This window comes from Gracilinanus agilis, chromosome 2 (genome assembly GCF_016433145.1).
Source record: "Gracilinanus agilis isolate LMUSP501 chromosome 2, AgileGrace, whole genome shotgun sequence".
Taxonomy (NCBI): Eukaryota; Metazoa; Chordata; class Mammalia; order Didelphimorphia; family Didelphidae; genus Gracilinanus; species Gracilinanus agilis.
In genome coordinates this window covers 92,321,281-92,335,978 of record NC_058131.1, presented here as the reverse complement: position 1 = coordinate 92,335,978, position 14,698 = coordinate 92,321,281, and the positions used below count along the sequence as shown (strand labels likewise).

General features: G+C 40.0%; 1 protein-coding gene across 1 annotated transcript in view; it reads right to left on the bottom strand.

Moving 5' to 3' along the window:
• Positions 1 to 5,734: 5,734 nt before the first annotated feature.
• Positions 5,735 to 14,698, bottom strand: part of CAMKMT (calmodulin-lysine N-methyltransferase) — a 477,469-nt gene continuing 468,505 nt past the window's right edge. The window contains 2 exon segments of the mRNA XM_044659467.1: positions 5,735 to 5,812; positions 11,831 to 11,962. Of these exon segments, the coding sequence (XP_044515402.1) occupies positions 5,735 to 5,812; positions 11,831 to 11,962 (210 nt within the window).

The window sequence follows — 14,698 nt, the reverse complement described above, 5'->3', positions numbered from 1 at the left end:
TCTCTCTCTCTCTCTCTCTCTCTCTCTCTCTCTCTCTCTCTCTCTTCCTCCCTCCCCACCCCCACCCCCCTTGTAACAACTTCAACAACTGTCTTGGTTCCACCCCGAGGATTTCACTGAGAACATGTTAGAGGGAATCAGAAGCAGAGAAAAGGTCACAAATAAGCACCTAGGAACAATGAAAGCTTTTCTCTATGCAGCACTGGGAGAGTTGCTAGAAAAAATGAAAAGGTATTAATCAGAAGTGGCTATAAATCCTCTGGAGTTTTGCTCTTATAAAACTCCTCAGAGAAAGTCTTGAAGGAAATGCAGGTCAAAGCCCAAAAAAAAAAGCTCTTGATCAGAGATTGCTGGAGGAAAATCTTCCCAGATGCCGTTTAATAGGCAGCAATCACCCCAGGAGTGGGAAAGCCAAGTACGCTTGAAACATGGTTGCAATTCCTAATAGGTCTTGTCACACTTAAGGCGCTGCAAGCTCCATCCAACGAACAGCTGAAGCTGGCTGGCGATTCATAAAGCCAACAGTTTAAAGTTTATTATGATGAAAGCACTTAATGACAGCCATCGCTAGGGGCCCATCATTTATAAAGCTCTGCTGAGTATTAGACATGTAGCATGACCACCAATTTTATGTCACAATTGCTACCATAAAATGACCTTTGGTGATTTTTGCTGCATGTGGTGGACGGCTCTTCCTTCACATTAGTGCTCGGTGGCTTTTCTTTGTAGACTATTATGCTGTCTAAACCTTATTGAGCCTCAACCCTAGTTATTACCCCGAAGGCCTGTCTACAAAAAAAAAAACTCATGCTCCTTTATGGCACGCCGATAATTTACAGTTCTTACCAGCCTTGGTTAGTGTAATATTTTAATGCAAATATTCTTTGCCATTGCATTCGATTTAAAAAAAAAAAGTTCTCAGGCTTCTGGCTTGGGCAATATCCATTTGATGAGAGTTCACAGAAATTAGCCCCTTATTCTCTGGTCAGGTTCCAATGAATGGGACTATTTTCACTTGCCTGTTAAAAACAGCCCCCAGAAGAGGGAAAAAAGTGATTAATTAAACCTCCCTTGAGAAAAAGAGAGTGAGATCCTTGAAGATCTCCTGTGTGATAAACCCATCCGGTACAGGAACAGCGATCTTTATTTTCCCTACATCTAGCTCCAGTACAAATTTACATGTGAGTTATATTATTTAATTAGGCTTCGATTTTCGAGCCTGCTTTGTGTAGTTTAGAGTGTTTGAATACAAGGCCACTTTACTGCTCCGATGTAAACTGTAGCTGGGAAAGTGGTCTGTCCAAGCCACACCACCTTTAAATGTGTATATAATTTTATAAATGATATAAAATCTGCTTCTAGTCTCCGAAAAAAAAAAACCCACTAGCATGGCACACTGCAATTTTGGAAGGATTTAAAATATGTGATTTCTGCTGGTACCTACTGTATTGGGTTTTCTATAAAGCTTTTTTCAATAAGGTAAATTGTTACATGACAAACTCATCTTCCACCATTATCATCTGCTGTTTGTGTTTAACAACAGGAGATCCGCTCTAACAAAACTGTTGTAATGGCTGCACAAATTACTCAGCTGAAAGCCTTTCACCAAACAAAACAGTATTAATCAGCAGTTCTTATGAAGGTGCTAATTAAAAACAATTTTCTTCCTCAGTTTGCAATACTAAGCCATCTTCAGTTGCACAGTTTCCAATATACAGCTACTGTATATATGCTCATACTTCAGGGTCTCTATTAACTATTGAATCTCCCATTAGCCATTTTATTACATTTCTGTTTACTAGCTTGTTGACATTTAAAAAGTCACAGTATGATCTGTTTAATCTATTAAAAAGTGGATTAATTGAAAAGTCAGGAGGAGGAAAGGACAAAACCAAGCCATTCCAAATGCCCAGACTTCCAAGGCAGAGACTGCACAGAGACAAGAGTATAACCCATGCCAGGCACTTATCCAGGTGAAGAAAAATTTGTCAATCGATCCCAAGTGGCCATTTCGGATTTCAAATTTTTCCTGAACATTTTGAATGTCTACTTTTATTTTTAAAGTCAATAGCTCAGAAAAAAGGCATTTGCCTTGGGTGGAAATCCACTTCTCAGAACAGCTCTGGGATAGTTCTGGATTCCGGATTCACCTTAGTGCCAAGGGGCCAGCCCAGTCCATATAATTCCTAAGGCCTGGCCTCAGGAGAGCCCAACCTCTTGGGGCATTAGGGGTCTGCAGACTAGAGACTAATCCCAGTAGTGTAGACATTTCCCCAATATGGAGGAGAGCCATCTTTACTCTTGGATTTCCTCCTTGTCATAACCTCTCAAGCCTTTAGTGCCAAAGCTCTTCCCAAGAAAATGGCCAAGACTGACACTGTACCGTGCCTGTATGGCCGGCCCTGAGTCAAGTGCTGAGTAAGCACAAAGGCCTCCTAGGTGGGATGGGGATGGCCAATTCCTTTAAAAAATCCAAACTGTTAGGGAAAGGTATGGCTCCATTCAGCTCCTCCGGGTGGGGTGGGGGGAAGGAGGGAAACAAACCCTATTGCCTGTAGCATGAAAACCAGGTTCTTCAACTGTCAAAAGCAGTTAACTAGTTTAGGACAGACACCTGGCTGTTGAAATAGGGCTCTGGAGGGCCACTAATCCTTCTATTCATTCAGTTAACTGCTGGATCCCCAAAATTGATTCAACAGGTATGTAGTGGCAAATTCGGCCCATATTGAAGCCAAAGGGAAAAACAGCAAGGGGTGGGCAGCTCTTCTCTGAAAACACCCGAGGAACCAGCCAGAAAAGCTTTTATGGCCCCGACAAGTTTTCTGCTGAATACCAAGCAACTAAATTACCCTTCCCTAATGGAAGTTACATTTTCATGCTCAGTCAAAAAGCCAACAAAATACACGATTTATACAAAATAGCATCAACCTCTTAGGTAGCCTTTTCTAGCACTTATATCCCAATTCACTTCATATGTCTTGTGCTAAAATAAAATATATTTTTCATAACCAACTCAAATGTGGCTTTTCAGAGCATCACATGACAATCCACCATGGGTAATATCAGAAAAATTTCTGCCTTGACAAAATTAACTTAGTCTTATGGAGGTCCCCCAGGAATCTATATTTTACCCTAAACATGGTAAAGCTTTGTGAGAAGCTAGGAAAAATGTATAGTGGCATAACACGTATGAGTTCCAGATCAGGCAGGAGCCTTTTTTTTGAAACAATCATTTGCATAGTATCTGTGCCTCGAAATGGATCATACATTTCGACAACAGTTATGGGGGTCTAACTATGTAGAGATAATTTTTAATCATAAAGCTCAACAGCAATATCACGATGGGCAATTCCATTAAAATTGGACATAACTTCCCAAATTTTGATCATGTTTTGAACACTACCATAGTATACGATGCCGGTGTCCTATAAACTTCCAGAGAATCTAAAGAGTAGGGCTATTTCCTGGTAAAGGTCTTTTAAAAAATAATAACTAAGGAACCATTAATCTTTTATAGTTGACAATTTATGTTTTTATTCACATATTAAAGCTTACAACCGTGTACTGTGTGTATTTGTAGGCAGGGCCATCATACGTATCTCCCCGAAAGCTTTCCAGTCACCATCTTTTACCAGGATCTGGAGACATTATATCCGATGCAGACATAAGAAATCAAATCTTAGCAGTTCATTTAAAAAAAAAATACATTTTCTTCTCAGAGAAAGAAACAGTGAAATTTCTCTACCCCAAACACAGAAACGAAAATAAAATTCTTGTCGATTTGTATATTTTCACGAGATGATCTAATTATTCTGTTCTCTATATGTCGATATAGTAGTATAAAAAGAATAAAAAGATAAAAGAATGGGCAGTCTTGGGTGTCAGTGCTGTGATAGGGTTTCTTTGTCTCAGATTTTGTAACTGTCTTGGTGGGGAAAAATTCTGTGCTCTTCTTCCCCAGCCTCCATGAAGAACGTAGAAGACGGTTATCTTCACTGTTATTTAAAACATCCCAGAATGCTTCTGATTTTTAAACAAGAAAATATTCAGCCAGTATGCAACCCATACAATCCCCAAAGGAGAGCTACCACTAGCTGAACTACTCAGCTAAATGGCTGGTTTGCATTGCCCTGGTCTTTATCTAACACTGAGAATAGACTGCTGTTTTATCCAAAGAGGAATAAATTGCTGTTATTGTGATGTTAGCCCATCACTTGGCATTGCAATTCAAGTTTTTGTGAGAAAGAAATGTATGATCTAACTGCGACTTGACCTATGCCTTTAGAGATCCATCTAGGTGCTCTAATGGAGCAGAAAAAGTGGTGAATATAAGGACATGCAAACTGATGGTGGTGAAAAATTTGTTTGATGATAAGACGTGAACAGAGGAAGACTTTTGGGAGGAGGTGTTTTTATGACAGCCAAGTTTGTTTAACATGCAAAAGGGTCCTCACCAAATCTTTCCTCTCTTTTAATTTTTTTTAAGAAAAGGTTCTTTTATTAAATATCCATTATTTTGCCCCTAGTATTGAATGAGGATGCAAAGATAACCTGCTAATGGCATTACAGCTAAGTGTGCACAGATGATCCTTTAAAGATAAACATCTGGATTTCTACAAAAGCATTTAAACCATTTTGATGAAGCACCAGGAAAGAATATGCTCAGATTCCCTGCAGAAAAGTGATTCTCTGTTAATCCTGGGTAGCATTCATTTAATGTTTACTATACCCTGGAATCACTTCAAATAACAATATATGCTTGGTTTAAAGAAGATAATTGTAAGACTGAATTTTGTTGGGGTTTTTTTTGTTTGTTTTTTTAAAATCCCGTACAAGTGATCCAGTTGATCAGCCATTTGTTTAGAATTTTTCTGGGAAGGACCTGTTTTTAAAAAGGCCTGAAGAACAGCAGCAGTTAGATTTTAGACGCGATAAAGGCTCACTTTTCATTCATAGTCAGAGCCTAAATGTGCTCTTCTTGTACCTAAACAGATAATAAGCACTCAGCACACTCCCCCTTCTTGACACAACACACTGAGACTAATCACACATAATTGGAGAGGAGGAGCAGAGGGCTGGGCAAACTATTGTGTCCAAAGGACAAATGGTCAGTTTATGAGGCTTTGGTCTGATGTAGTTATTTCTTATACATCTATAGGGGAAAAAAGCATTTTGTGTGTGTGTGTGTGTGTGTGTGTGTGTGTGTGTGTGTGTGTGTGTGAGTGACAGAGAGAGAGAGAAAAGGAGAGGGAGAGAAAGAAACAGTTAATTTAGGAGAGACTCAAAGGAGAAAAATTTTTTAGAAGAATCCTGATGTGAGTCTAGTTTAGAAATCTCACCCCATCCTTCCAGACAAGAAAACCTGTATAAAACTCTAACTAGAAAAAATGTTGTTCCCATTTAATCAGAAATGCAACAGAGTTTACTACAAGTGTATGTGAGTTGTCACAGGCAAACAAAACAGTTTGGTTCAGCATGAAGTCGGCTGGGAGGACAAGGAAAGCTCAGCTCTGGAGAGCTTGAGAATCAGTGCACCTGAAAAATGGTAAAATCCATAACTTAAAACTCTATAATATTCTGGAGGTGGTACAGGGCAGAAATTTTAGGACTTCCCAATATCAATGTGCCCATAAAACCATTCTCTGTTAACTTATCAATAACACTCATATTTTTGTGAAAAATATATATGTTATTATGCATATCGATGTTTGCCTTCTCTCAGTTGTTTAGTCTTTTATCCATGTTTGCTTAGAACTAGTAGAAGTGGATAATGAAGGTTTTCTTCATATGTATCCCATTCTTCATCTTTCAACTGAAAATTAAAAAAAAATTAAGGGAAGATCAGTTTTTCTCCAAAGATAATAACTGACTTTGGTCTCTTATCTAAATGTATCACTTGTGAAAAATATCTTCCCCCAAGCACCCACAAACCTGACACACAACTTAAAAGCAAGCACAAATTATAGCACTCCATGGTACCCCAATGACGGCATTATGGAGATATGAAACACAGGTTATTTTTGTGAGCACTACTTTTCAGGACACAAACCAAACGGCATTTTTCAAAAGAAATCTGAACAACACATTACCGACTCAGGAATTAATGACATTACCCACGGATTTCCCCAAAGTGTGAAGTTTTTCACCAGGAGGTTAACTTTCCTTCCCTAGACCAAACTAACTGTAATGATGCTGCGGCTCCATCCTCCTCCCCATCTCATTGTGTTGGAGATCACCAGAAATTAGCAGATCCCTCTGTAATACCTCAACACAACAGGAAGGTTTGCTTGGTTTAAGATATCAAAAAGGCCCTACAGCAGCAACTAAAGAGTTTTTTTTTTTAATTAATGATGTGAAAATCATAAATTCCTTTCTCAGAGGAAGGGAATATCTTTTATTAGAGCCCCAACTTCTTAGTTCAAGCTCTATCAGGCCCCCGATAACGAATTAAAATTTCAAAAAAAATATTCACAAATCCAGAATTAACATTTCCTTAATTAGCCAGAATGGCCTTGTCAGTTACAGACCTGGTAAAAGATATTTTGCTAATTATAAATACCAAACTAATTTTTTTTTGTGTCCAAATCTTGCTGAGATCTTTGAGTGGATTTCTTTTTTCTTTATTATTACTCATTAAATATTTTATTTTTTAATGATTTGGAGATAAGGACATCTTGCATATTCTTTTCAGTTAGAGACTGAAGTATTTTAAGGGTTGATATAAATCTGCCAACCATGACCCCCAATCTAAACAAACGAAGCATTTCAGCTCTACTTTTTTCCCTCCAGAATGGCCAGAAAAAAAAAATGAGTTAGTCTAGGACAGGCCACTGGAAATTCAATGTAACTGGAAAGTAGACCTTCTCTAGAGCACAGTCTCTAGCTGAGAAGTGGCTCTGGAAGCTTTGGGCCCCTCGTTAATGAACACACTTTTCTCTTTCCATAAAGGGAAAAAGTTGATTTAGTCTTTTCATTCAATCTGCCTTTATGGAGGTGTTGGTTGTATAATCACTGAGGTAACTATGATTTATTTCCTAGAAGACAGTCCATTTGGAAAGATCTTTACGGAGTCTTGTCACGTCAGCCCAACATAGTGAAGTATTTTTGTTATTTTGTTATTTTTTTTTTTTCATCTCAATCACAATTCACCATTCTTTTCATTTTGGGAAGAATACAGGCGAAGCAACCTGAAAGACTTCCTCTAGTAAAACCACCAGTCTGGACCCACCGAGTGCAAACATCTCTGATCCTACTTGCCCCCCACTTAGGAGAGTGACAGAGGGAATTTCCCCCCAAATGCTTTACTCTGGGTGGAGAGGGGCAAAGGCAGCTGAATTCTTTCCTCAGGGAGTGGGGATAAAGGAAAGTTGATTACTCAGCTTGAATCAGCTGACCTACTCACTCACAATGTACTAATAGAGAGAGACTCAAATGAGCTCTTTATAAAGTCCCTGAGGTAATATGTGGGATAAATAATTCTTCTGTAAATATGGGCTAGAAATCACTTTTAACTCGGATTCTGTGCTGACCTCTGCAGGCCAAAACAGAGGCTTCATTCCTGGAAGGGGGTAGGTCCAGTTCAATGCCATCTGTGAGCCCTTCCAGCAACGGTGGTGGTGGTGGTGGTGGTGGTGGAGGAGGAGGAGGAGGAGAAGGAGGAGAAGGAGGAGGAGGAGGAGGAGGAGGAAACCCTCCAAGAAAATATTATAACCTGTCACCAGATCATGAACGTATCAAGACTATAGCATCAGGGCACTTGAAACACACACAAAACAGTTAGAAAAATACCTGCTTCGGTGGGGAATGTTATGTGGCTTAAGAGTAATTCCATGTATCAAAGCTATATTTCTGTGCCCAATTAATAATTATAATTTTAAGAAATGAAAAGGCACCTTTTTAAAAAAATGAACAAAAAGCAAATTGTGAATAAAACAATTTTTCAATTTTGCAGGTTAAAGCAAGGTCTTTGAGGACTGAACTAAATTACATAGCTGCTATTAGTGGCATAATGCTTTACTTCATAATTGGATGTAACAGGCTCAGCCTTACCCTGTGAATAGCTGCCGCAGGAGTGGAGTTCATACTGTTTACCCTTTACAGTATCCACAATTATCAACAGCACACCACACAGATTCTGAGCACCAGCCACTTAGAATGTGGCATTTTGAATAGATAAGCAGAAATGCAATATGGCCGTTCTTTTGACACAATGTCCTGACTTTACCACGGAGCCAGACTATTTTCATTACCAAGTGCACACACACACACGTGCACGTGTGATGGAGCACATGCTACATACATACATACACACAGAAAAGAAATCAACACAGGTAGTGCTGAGATAGAACAAAATAATGCTTTGGAGGAAGCAACATTGTAGAGGCTATTTGCAGGAAAGGGGGGATTTTTATGAACAAATTCCCAGCTAATGCCGTTTCCTGCCATTTCCCCCAAGTCAGACAGAGCTCTGTGCTCCTCGACATTTGGCCAATCTCACATCTGGCCACGCTGGAGCCACCCAGCTGGGCAGTGGCTGTCAGAGCTAGCAGAGGGACGGAGAGGGAGGAGCGGCGAGCTGGGTTTTGTTTTTCCTCCCGGCGCCCGGGACGAATGCAAAGGCAGGATTTTAAGAGCATCCAGCACCTTCTGCACACTGGCTCCCGAGCAAGGTGGCTACAGAAGGTGGGTGCTGGATAACCGGAGCCCTGGCAGAAAGTATAGAATGGCACAGATTTGATTACAGGCTTGCTTTTTTAACGGAAATAAAATTTCACAGCTAACAATGAAAGGTGAAAAGTTTAAGAGGCAAAGCTGTTCCTCCTGATCACTGACTGTTAATCAGCTTCATGGGTGGCTGCCTAAATCTGTGGATTTTTTTTTTAACTTGCACTACTGCCAAGATTGTAACTAATTTTTTTTCCCCTGTTGTAGGAGGAGGGATGAAAAACTCTACATAGGAGGCAGCTGTGTATGAGTGACATGAGGCACTAATGCAGAGGGCAAAATTAAAATTCATGAATCTCTTCACAACCATTTGTGTAACAAGATTAAGACGGGACAGCGGCAAAGAGCTGTATTATCAGGCGTCTTACAGTTCTCCAGCTGGTTACGCTCTATTCCAAAACAGTGGGGCTAAGAGGATAACATGCAGCCTGAAGGAAAACTCCTCTCCTTCATTTGGGAGCAGGCTCATCCCAGGGAAGATGGAAGTTTGCAGCGAGATGGAGAAGACAACTGGTTTCCCCCGAGTAAGAGGGAAACTTTTAAAGCTGGAGCTCACTAGTATGAGGCAAATAAAGGGTGACTCTCCCTAGCCCAGGGAGGCAAGTACTCCTGGGCTTGGGTCCCTTGTCCAGCATCTTGAAACACTTCCCAATCTGTCCTGAGGAGGGATGGGATGGGAGCCGAAGAGAGCCAATGGAGCACTCTCCATGGCTTTGACATGGGATAACTCCTCAGGAAGGAACACTCTCAATCCATAAGGATGCTGCATTCCCTTCAGACCTGCTCACCAATACCTGCCTCACCCCACCATGACTGCCCTAGCTCGGGGGGGATCACTCGTTTTGTAAATCACAATTACGAGGGTCTCCCCCATAGCTCTGCTGATAGTGTCTGGCCTGAGTAATTAATCTAACTTGATCAGAAGCCTTCAAGCCTGGAGAATCTGGTGCTCTGTGGCTCTGCCCAGAGGTCAGGCTGGCCGAAACTGTATCATAATCATGCAGTCGTAGGATTTTGAGCTGGAAGAGGACTTACAGATTATCTTCCAGTCTAATATATTCATTTAACAGATGAGGAAAACTGAGGGCTGAAGAGCCAACACTCGAAAACACATCTGATTCTAAATCGAGCACACCAAAAACCTTTGGGCACACTGTTGCCATTCGTGTTCTACCAATTACCTAACGCTCTTCCTCCACATCTCCTCCCGGCAATATTGTATTACATTTCTGCTGCTTAAAAAATGACAAAAGAGATCCCTGAGGTACCATGTAAAATGAATGAAAGGGGGGAAACTCATATACTTTGATTTTTAGACATTTATGCTGAGATAATGAATTAAGGCCCTCTGTCAATTCGACTTATTCAATAAATGCTACTTTTGTGAAACCAGTCAATCCATCAATGATTATTTTTGAGGGTGCTTATTTATGGGCGTGCGCCATGCTGAGGGAGGCACCAGGCAGAGTTTAAAGAGAGAGTCGCTGTTCACTGAGCACTTAGACAGGTAAAGGGGGGTAGCCAAGGGCTCTACCGTCAGCTCGAGGACTGTCAGTCCAGACGCCTGGATGGACATGTCCCACAGTGCACAGCCCAGTAGAATAACCCAATAACTTGGGTTTTCCAAGCTGACGATGAGAAAATACATTTGATGTTCCAGGAGATGATAATGATAACGATAATAATGATCTACATTTATATAAGTGCATGGCAGCATGTTAAAATTCATCATCGGGTGACCTCTGTACCTCTATTCTCTTCCCTAGCTACTATAGCTGGAGAGACCGCTCTGGTAAGAGGGATGGAGAAAAAAAAAGGGGGGGGGGGAGAATAGGAGAGAACATTCCACCTACCTACCACATAATCCCCTAAAAGCCATTCCTCCTGTTCTGGGAGTGGGGTGAATGATGGAAAATGGGCTTCTAGGCAACTGGATGTGAGCTACCTGCCATTTTCTTCCCCTCTTCTCCCCCAACCCCCCATAATAAACAGTGGACCAGATTCTGTCAGAAGGAATAAACTGCTAGTTATAGAAGTATTTAACTCTTTCGGTCCACAAAGTGGAAAACCTTCTAGGAAGTAAAATGGAACCTTGGTGATCCCAGGAAGTCACTGCATTTCCAGGAAGTGCATAGCTTCTCATTCTCCTTTCAAAGATGAAACCCATTCTTCATCCCCCTTTCTAAAAACAAGACATTTCCTACCATACCAATGGGTAATAAAGAGTGTGAAGGAGACTATTAATATTTTCCCAGGAGGAAATCAAGGTCAGGCCTTTACTTTTTGCAGCTACAACTTGCAAAATCATGACAAGCCAAAGGCTCTGGCTGAGGTCAGATTAGCTTGGCACAAGCGATTTCTTTGAGGCATGGAGCAATGCCCTAAAATCATCAGAGGTAATAAACGTGATACTGATAAGCCTGACATGTATTAACAAACGTGGGATTCCTAAAAAGTTTTCTGCGGAACACCTGCCTCTCAGTGTCCTAGATTACTCTTCCCCTATAAATAATAAAAAGGCTGATAACACTGCTTTATGTAAGCAAGCTTAGAAATCACTCTCAGATAAGTGCTTTTGACCTAAATCTTGTAGCTCCTCGATCTGACATATAACCTCGCAACTGTGAAATTCTGTATGAGATTTAGCGGTCTGAAACTGCCAACTGACCCAGCTATAAAGCCAGGGGAGATAAGGATTTACAGTACGATATGATACAATTAGACATTCACCTTCTATTTATTTTGGGACAGCAAAGCATTTAACCTACTTAAAGGTGGGAGGTTTTTAATTAAAATATAAATGCGTGTTTATTATTCATTTCTATCCATCTCCCCTGCATTCCACAAATTAGTCTATTATGAATGAAAGATTAGTTTGTTACAGAAAAAAGAGTAAACAGGAGCCGTTTTTATAAAATCCTCCTAGACGTGCAAAGATAAAAGATGACTTTGCCACACAAAAATAATCAGATACAAATAGCTGTTCAGAAGCAACATACCTAAGGAGTACTTTAATCAAATATTTAGGTTACCTGCCAAAAAGACCATGATCTCTTCAAAATGCAATGCGGATTAAAGTGTTATCTAACACAAGCAGAAAACTAACCTTGGAGTGGAAGTTTGAAATGTGTTCATCATAATTTTCATGTCTTTGGAGAGAGAAACCAGCTTTTTCAGCTAGATTGCAAAACTGGTTTAAAGTAGTCCCTCGGAGTGGGGCAAATACCATCGCTTTCCCCTAGAACATTAGAAAGGAAATTCACACATTTTCAAACTGGAAAATAACCAGACATACATAACAGATGTTGGTGCAAGCATTTAGTGTTGCTTTTAGGCAGGGATACCCAATTGTTTTTATTGAGGCTTCTACAGAAGAAATAATAAAACTGGTCATTCATAATAAGCCAAGATTTTAGTGAAAGAAAAATTACAAAGTAATTTGACAAATTCTTGTTTTTTTTCACAACACAGACACATAAGCAATACATATAACAAATGAGGGATGCTGAAACTTCATGTTTTATACGACATACACCATCCTTCTAAGGTCTAACATAGAAACCTTTTTTTTTTTTTAAACCTTTACCTTCTGTCTTAGAATCAATACTAAGTATCAGTTCCAAGGCAGAAGAGCAGGAAAGGCTAGGCAATGAGGGTTAAGTGACTTGTCCAGGATCACACAGCTAGGAAGTATCCGAGTCCACATTTGAACTCAGGACCTTCTATCTCCATGCCTGGCTCTCTATTCAAAACTGAACCACCATCTCCTCTATTTGCCCTAACATAGAAACCTCTTGGTGATGACTGCCTGGAACTGTGGCACATACCCACTATTACTGAATACCCAGGGCGGAACATCTCAGTAGTATTTGTAGGCATAGGTGTACGCAATATCCATTTATTATCCATTAAAATGCCTTTGTGATTAGATCCTCCCGCCTAAAAATGCTACGTGAAAACATCTAACAATGCCAAAATTTTAGGAACACGTAGAATATTCAGGTTTCTCTGCTACCATCAGCCTTTACCATTAACATGAGGTCAAGCAAATGACTCTTGTTTTTTGGTTCCCAACTTCACTGAAATTCATCATAATGGCCCTGATGCCAGCAAAGCAACCCATTCTAGAATTCCAATATTTGAGTTATAATAAGACTGATTTACTGGAGCAAATTGTAACATATACATAGGCTTCCCTTATGGCCATGTTGCCTTAAGAGATTTATTTTTCCTTCTTTGGGAAAGTATTTATTTCCTTGATTTCAGAGGGACGTTATATAAGGTCCCTCTGAATGACAACCACTAGGGTTTCATACAGGTTTTTGGCTCTCCTTTTCAAATCTTCAAATGTCCAAACTGTCCAACTATCTTTGTCTTTCTAAAGACGTGTGTAAGCCCCTAATTATTTTTAAGGCTGTCAACAACTGGCTGCTGGCACTGTCTTACAGTGAAGTGTCTCACTTTGGGTGAATTTTGCAATCATGAAAACATACCCTATTGCTCCTGAAGAACAGATTGTCATTTAGAGCGGGAGAAGAATATAGTCCAGGAGAGTGGAAACATCACAGAAATTAGAGCCATCAGACCCAGCTCTGATGGGAAGTCACTTAACCTCACTTTCTCAGTTTCTTCATCTGTCAAATGGTGTAACAATATCCTCAGTGAGGGGCTGTTTTGAGGATCAAATGAGATTGCATATGTAAAGTATTTTGAGAAGTAAGGGAGGGGGGAGCACCACTGTAATACTGAAATTTTATTTTTTAAAGCACCTAATCTAAGGCAATCAAATATTACCTTTCATAAACATTTGCTGAAGTAAATGCATACAGACTCACTTCCCCAGCTACCTTATGAGGACACACTGTCACATACACACACACATACTATATTTTTATGTGTTTACATGTATATAAGCACACCGAGGCACATAATTATAGCAGCGCCATTCATGCCGCTACACTTATGGGTCTGTCAGCTTTTCCATTATTAATTGCTATTTTCAGGAGGTTTTCAAACTTAGCCACAAAAATTCATTCTGATGTGAAACTGGATATAATACGTGGTCTCAGCAGGGGAGCGAAAGCCTCCATTAAAAAAGAAAAAAGAATAAAGAATACTAGTAGGTCACTTAGTCATTTCTGAAAGCTGGTGGCTTTTTAGATGTTGGAACAATGAAAACTGTTTCATTTAAAGCTGCCTACCAGAATTGTTTTATGGTCACAATGAGAGAGTCAAATTTTTAAAGCTATTATCTATGTTATACATTAAAATCACTGCCATAAGTTTCTTGGGTTAAGCTGATGTTCTGTTTCACAAAACCAGTCCATATTTTGCTACTAACTTGCTAGGTGACTTTAGATAAGTCACTTGGCTTTAGGCCTCTTTTTTGTTCCACAGTTCTGTGATTCTATGGAAACATGCACACTTTAAAAATCTGCCACTGGCTGGAAGTGATCTCACCCATTGCTCATAACCCTTTTAACACTGCCTTTGAACTTCACTTGCATTCTGCCTATACTGTAGTTGTTTGCTCATAGGCTTTCCCTCCTTAAGGGCCTTAGTCTTATGTCATCTTTTTTTCTAAGGCCTAGGGGCTAGGGCCCTGCCTGCCACTGGTAGGCACTTAATAAGCAATTATAAAATTTAATTGAATAGCATCTAAAATTTTGATGACCAAATCCATATTCTGAATGTTCTAAAAACGAAAGCCCTTGGGAGACTTGGAGGTCTATTTCTCTGCTTAAAAATATCTATATGTGAAGTAAAGTCAACTCCCATTTCTAATTAGCTCTATTTTCAGCTTATTAAGAAGAGAAATAATGGCAGAGAGTAATTATTTGAACCCATTATTTGTTTACTTTTAAGTTCATCTTCCCTCATCTCCCTCTCTCCTTCCTTTTTTCCTCTCTATTTTCCATTTGTCTTCCCTCCCTCCCTCCCTCCCTTCCTTCCTTCCTTCCCTCCTTCCCTTCTT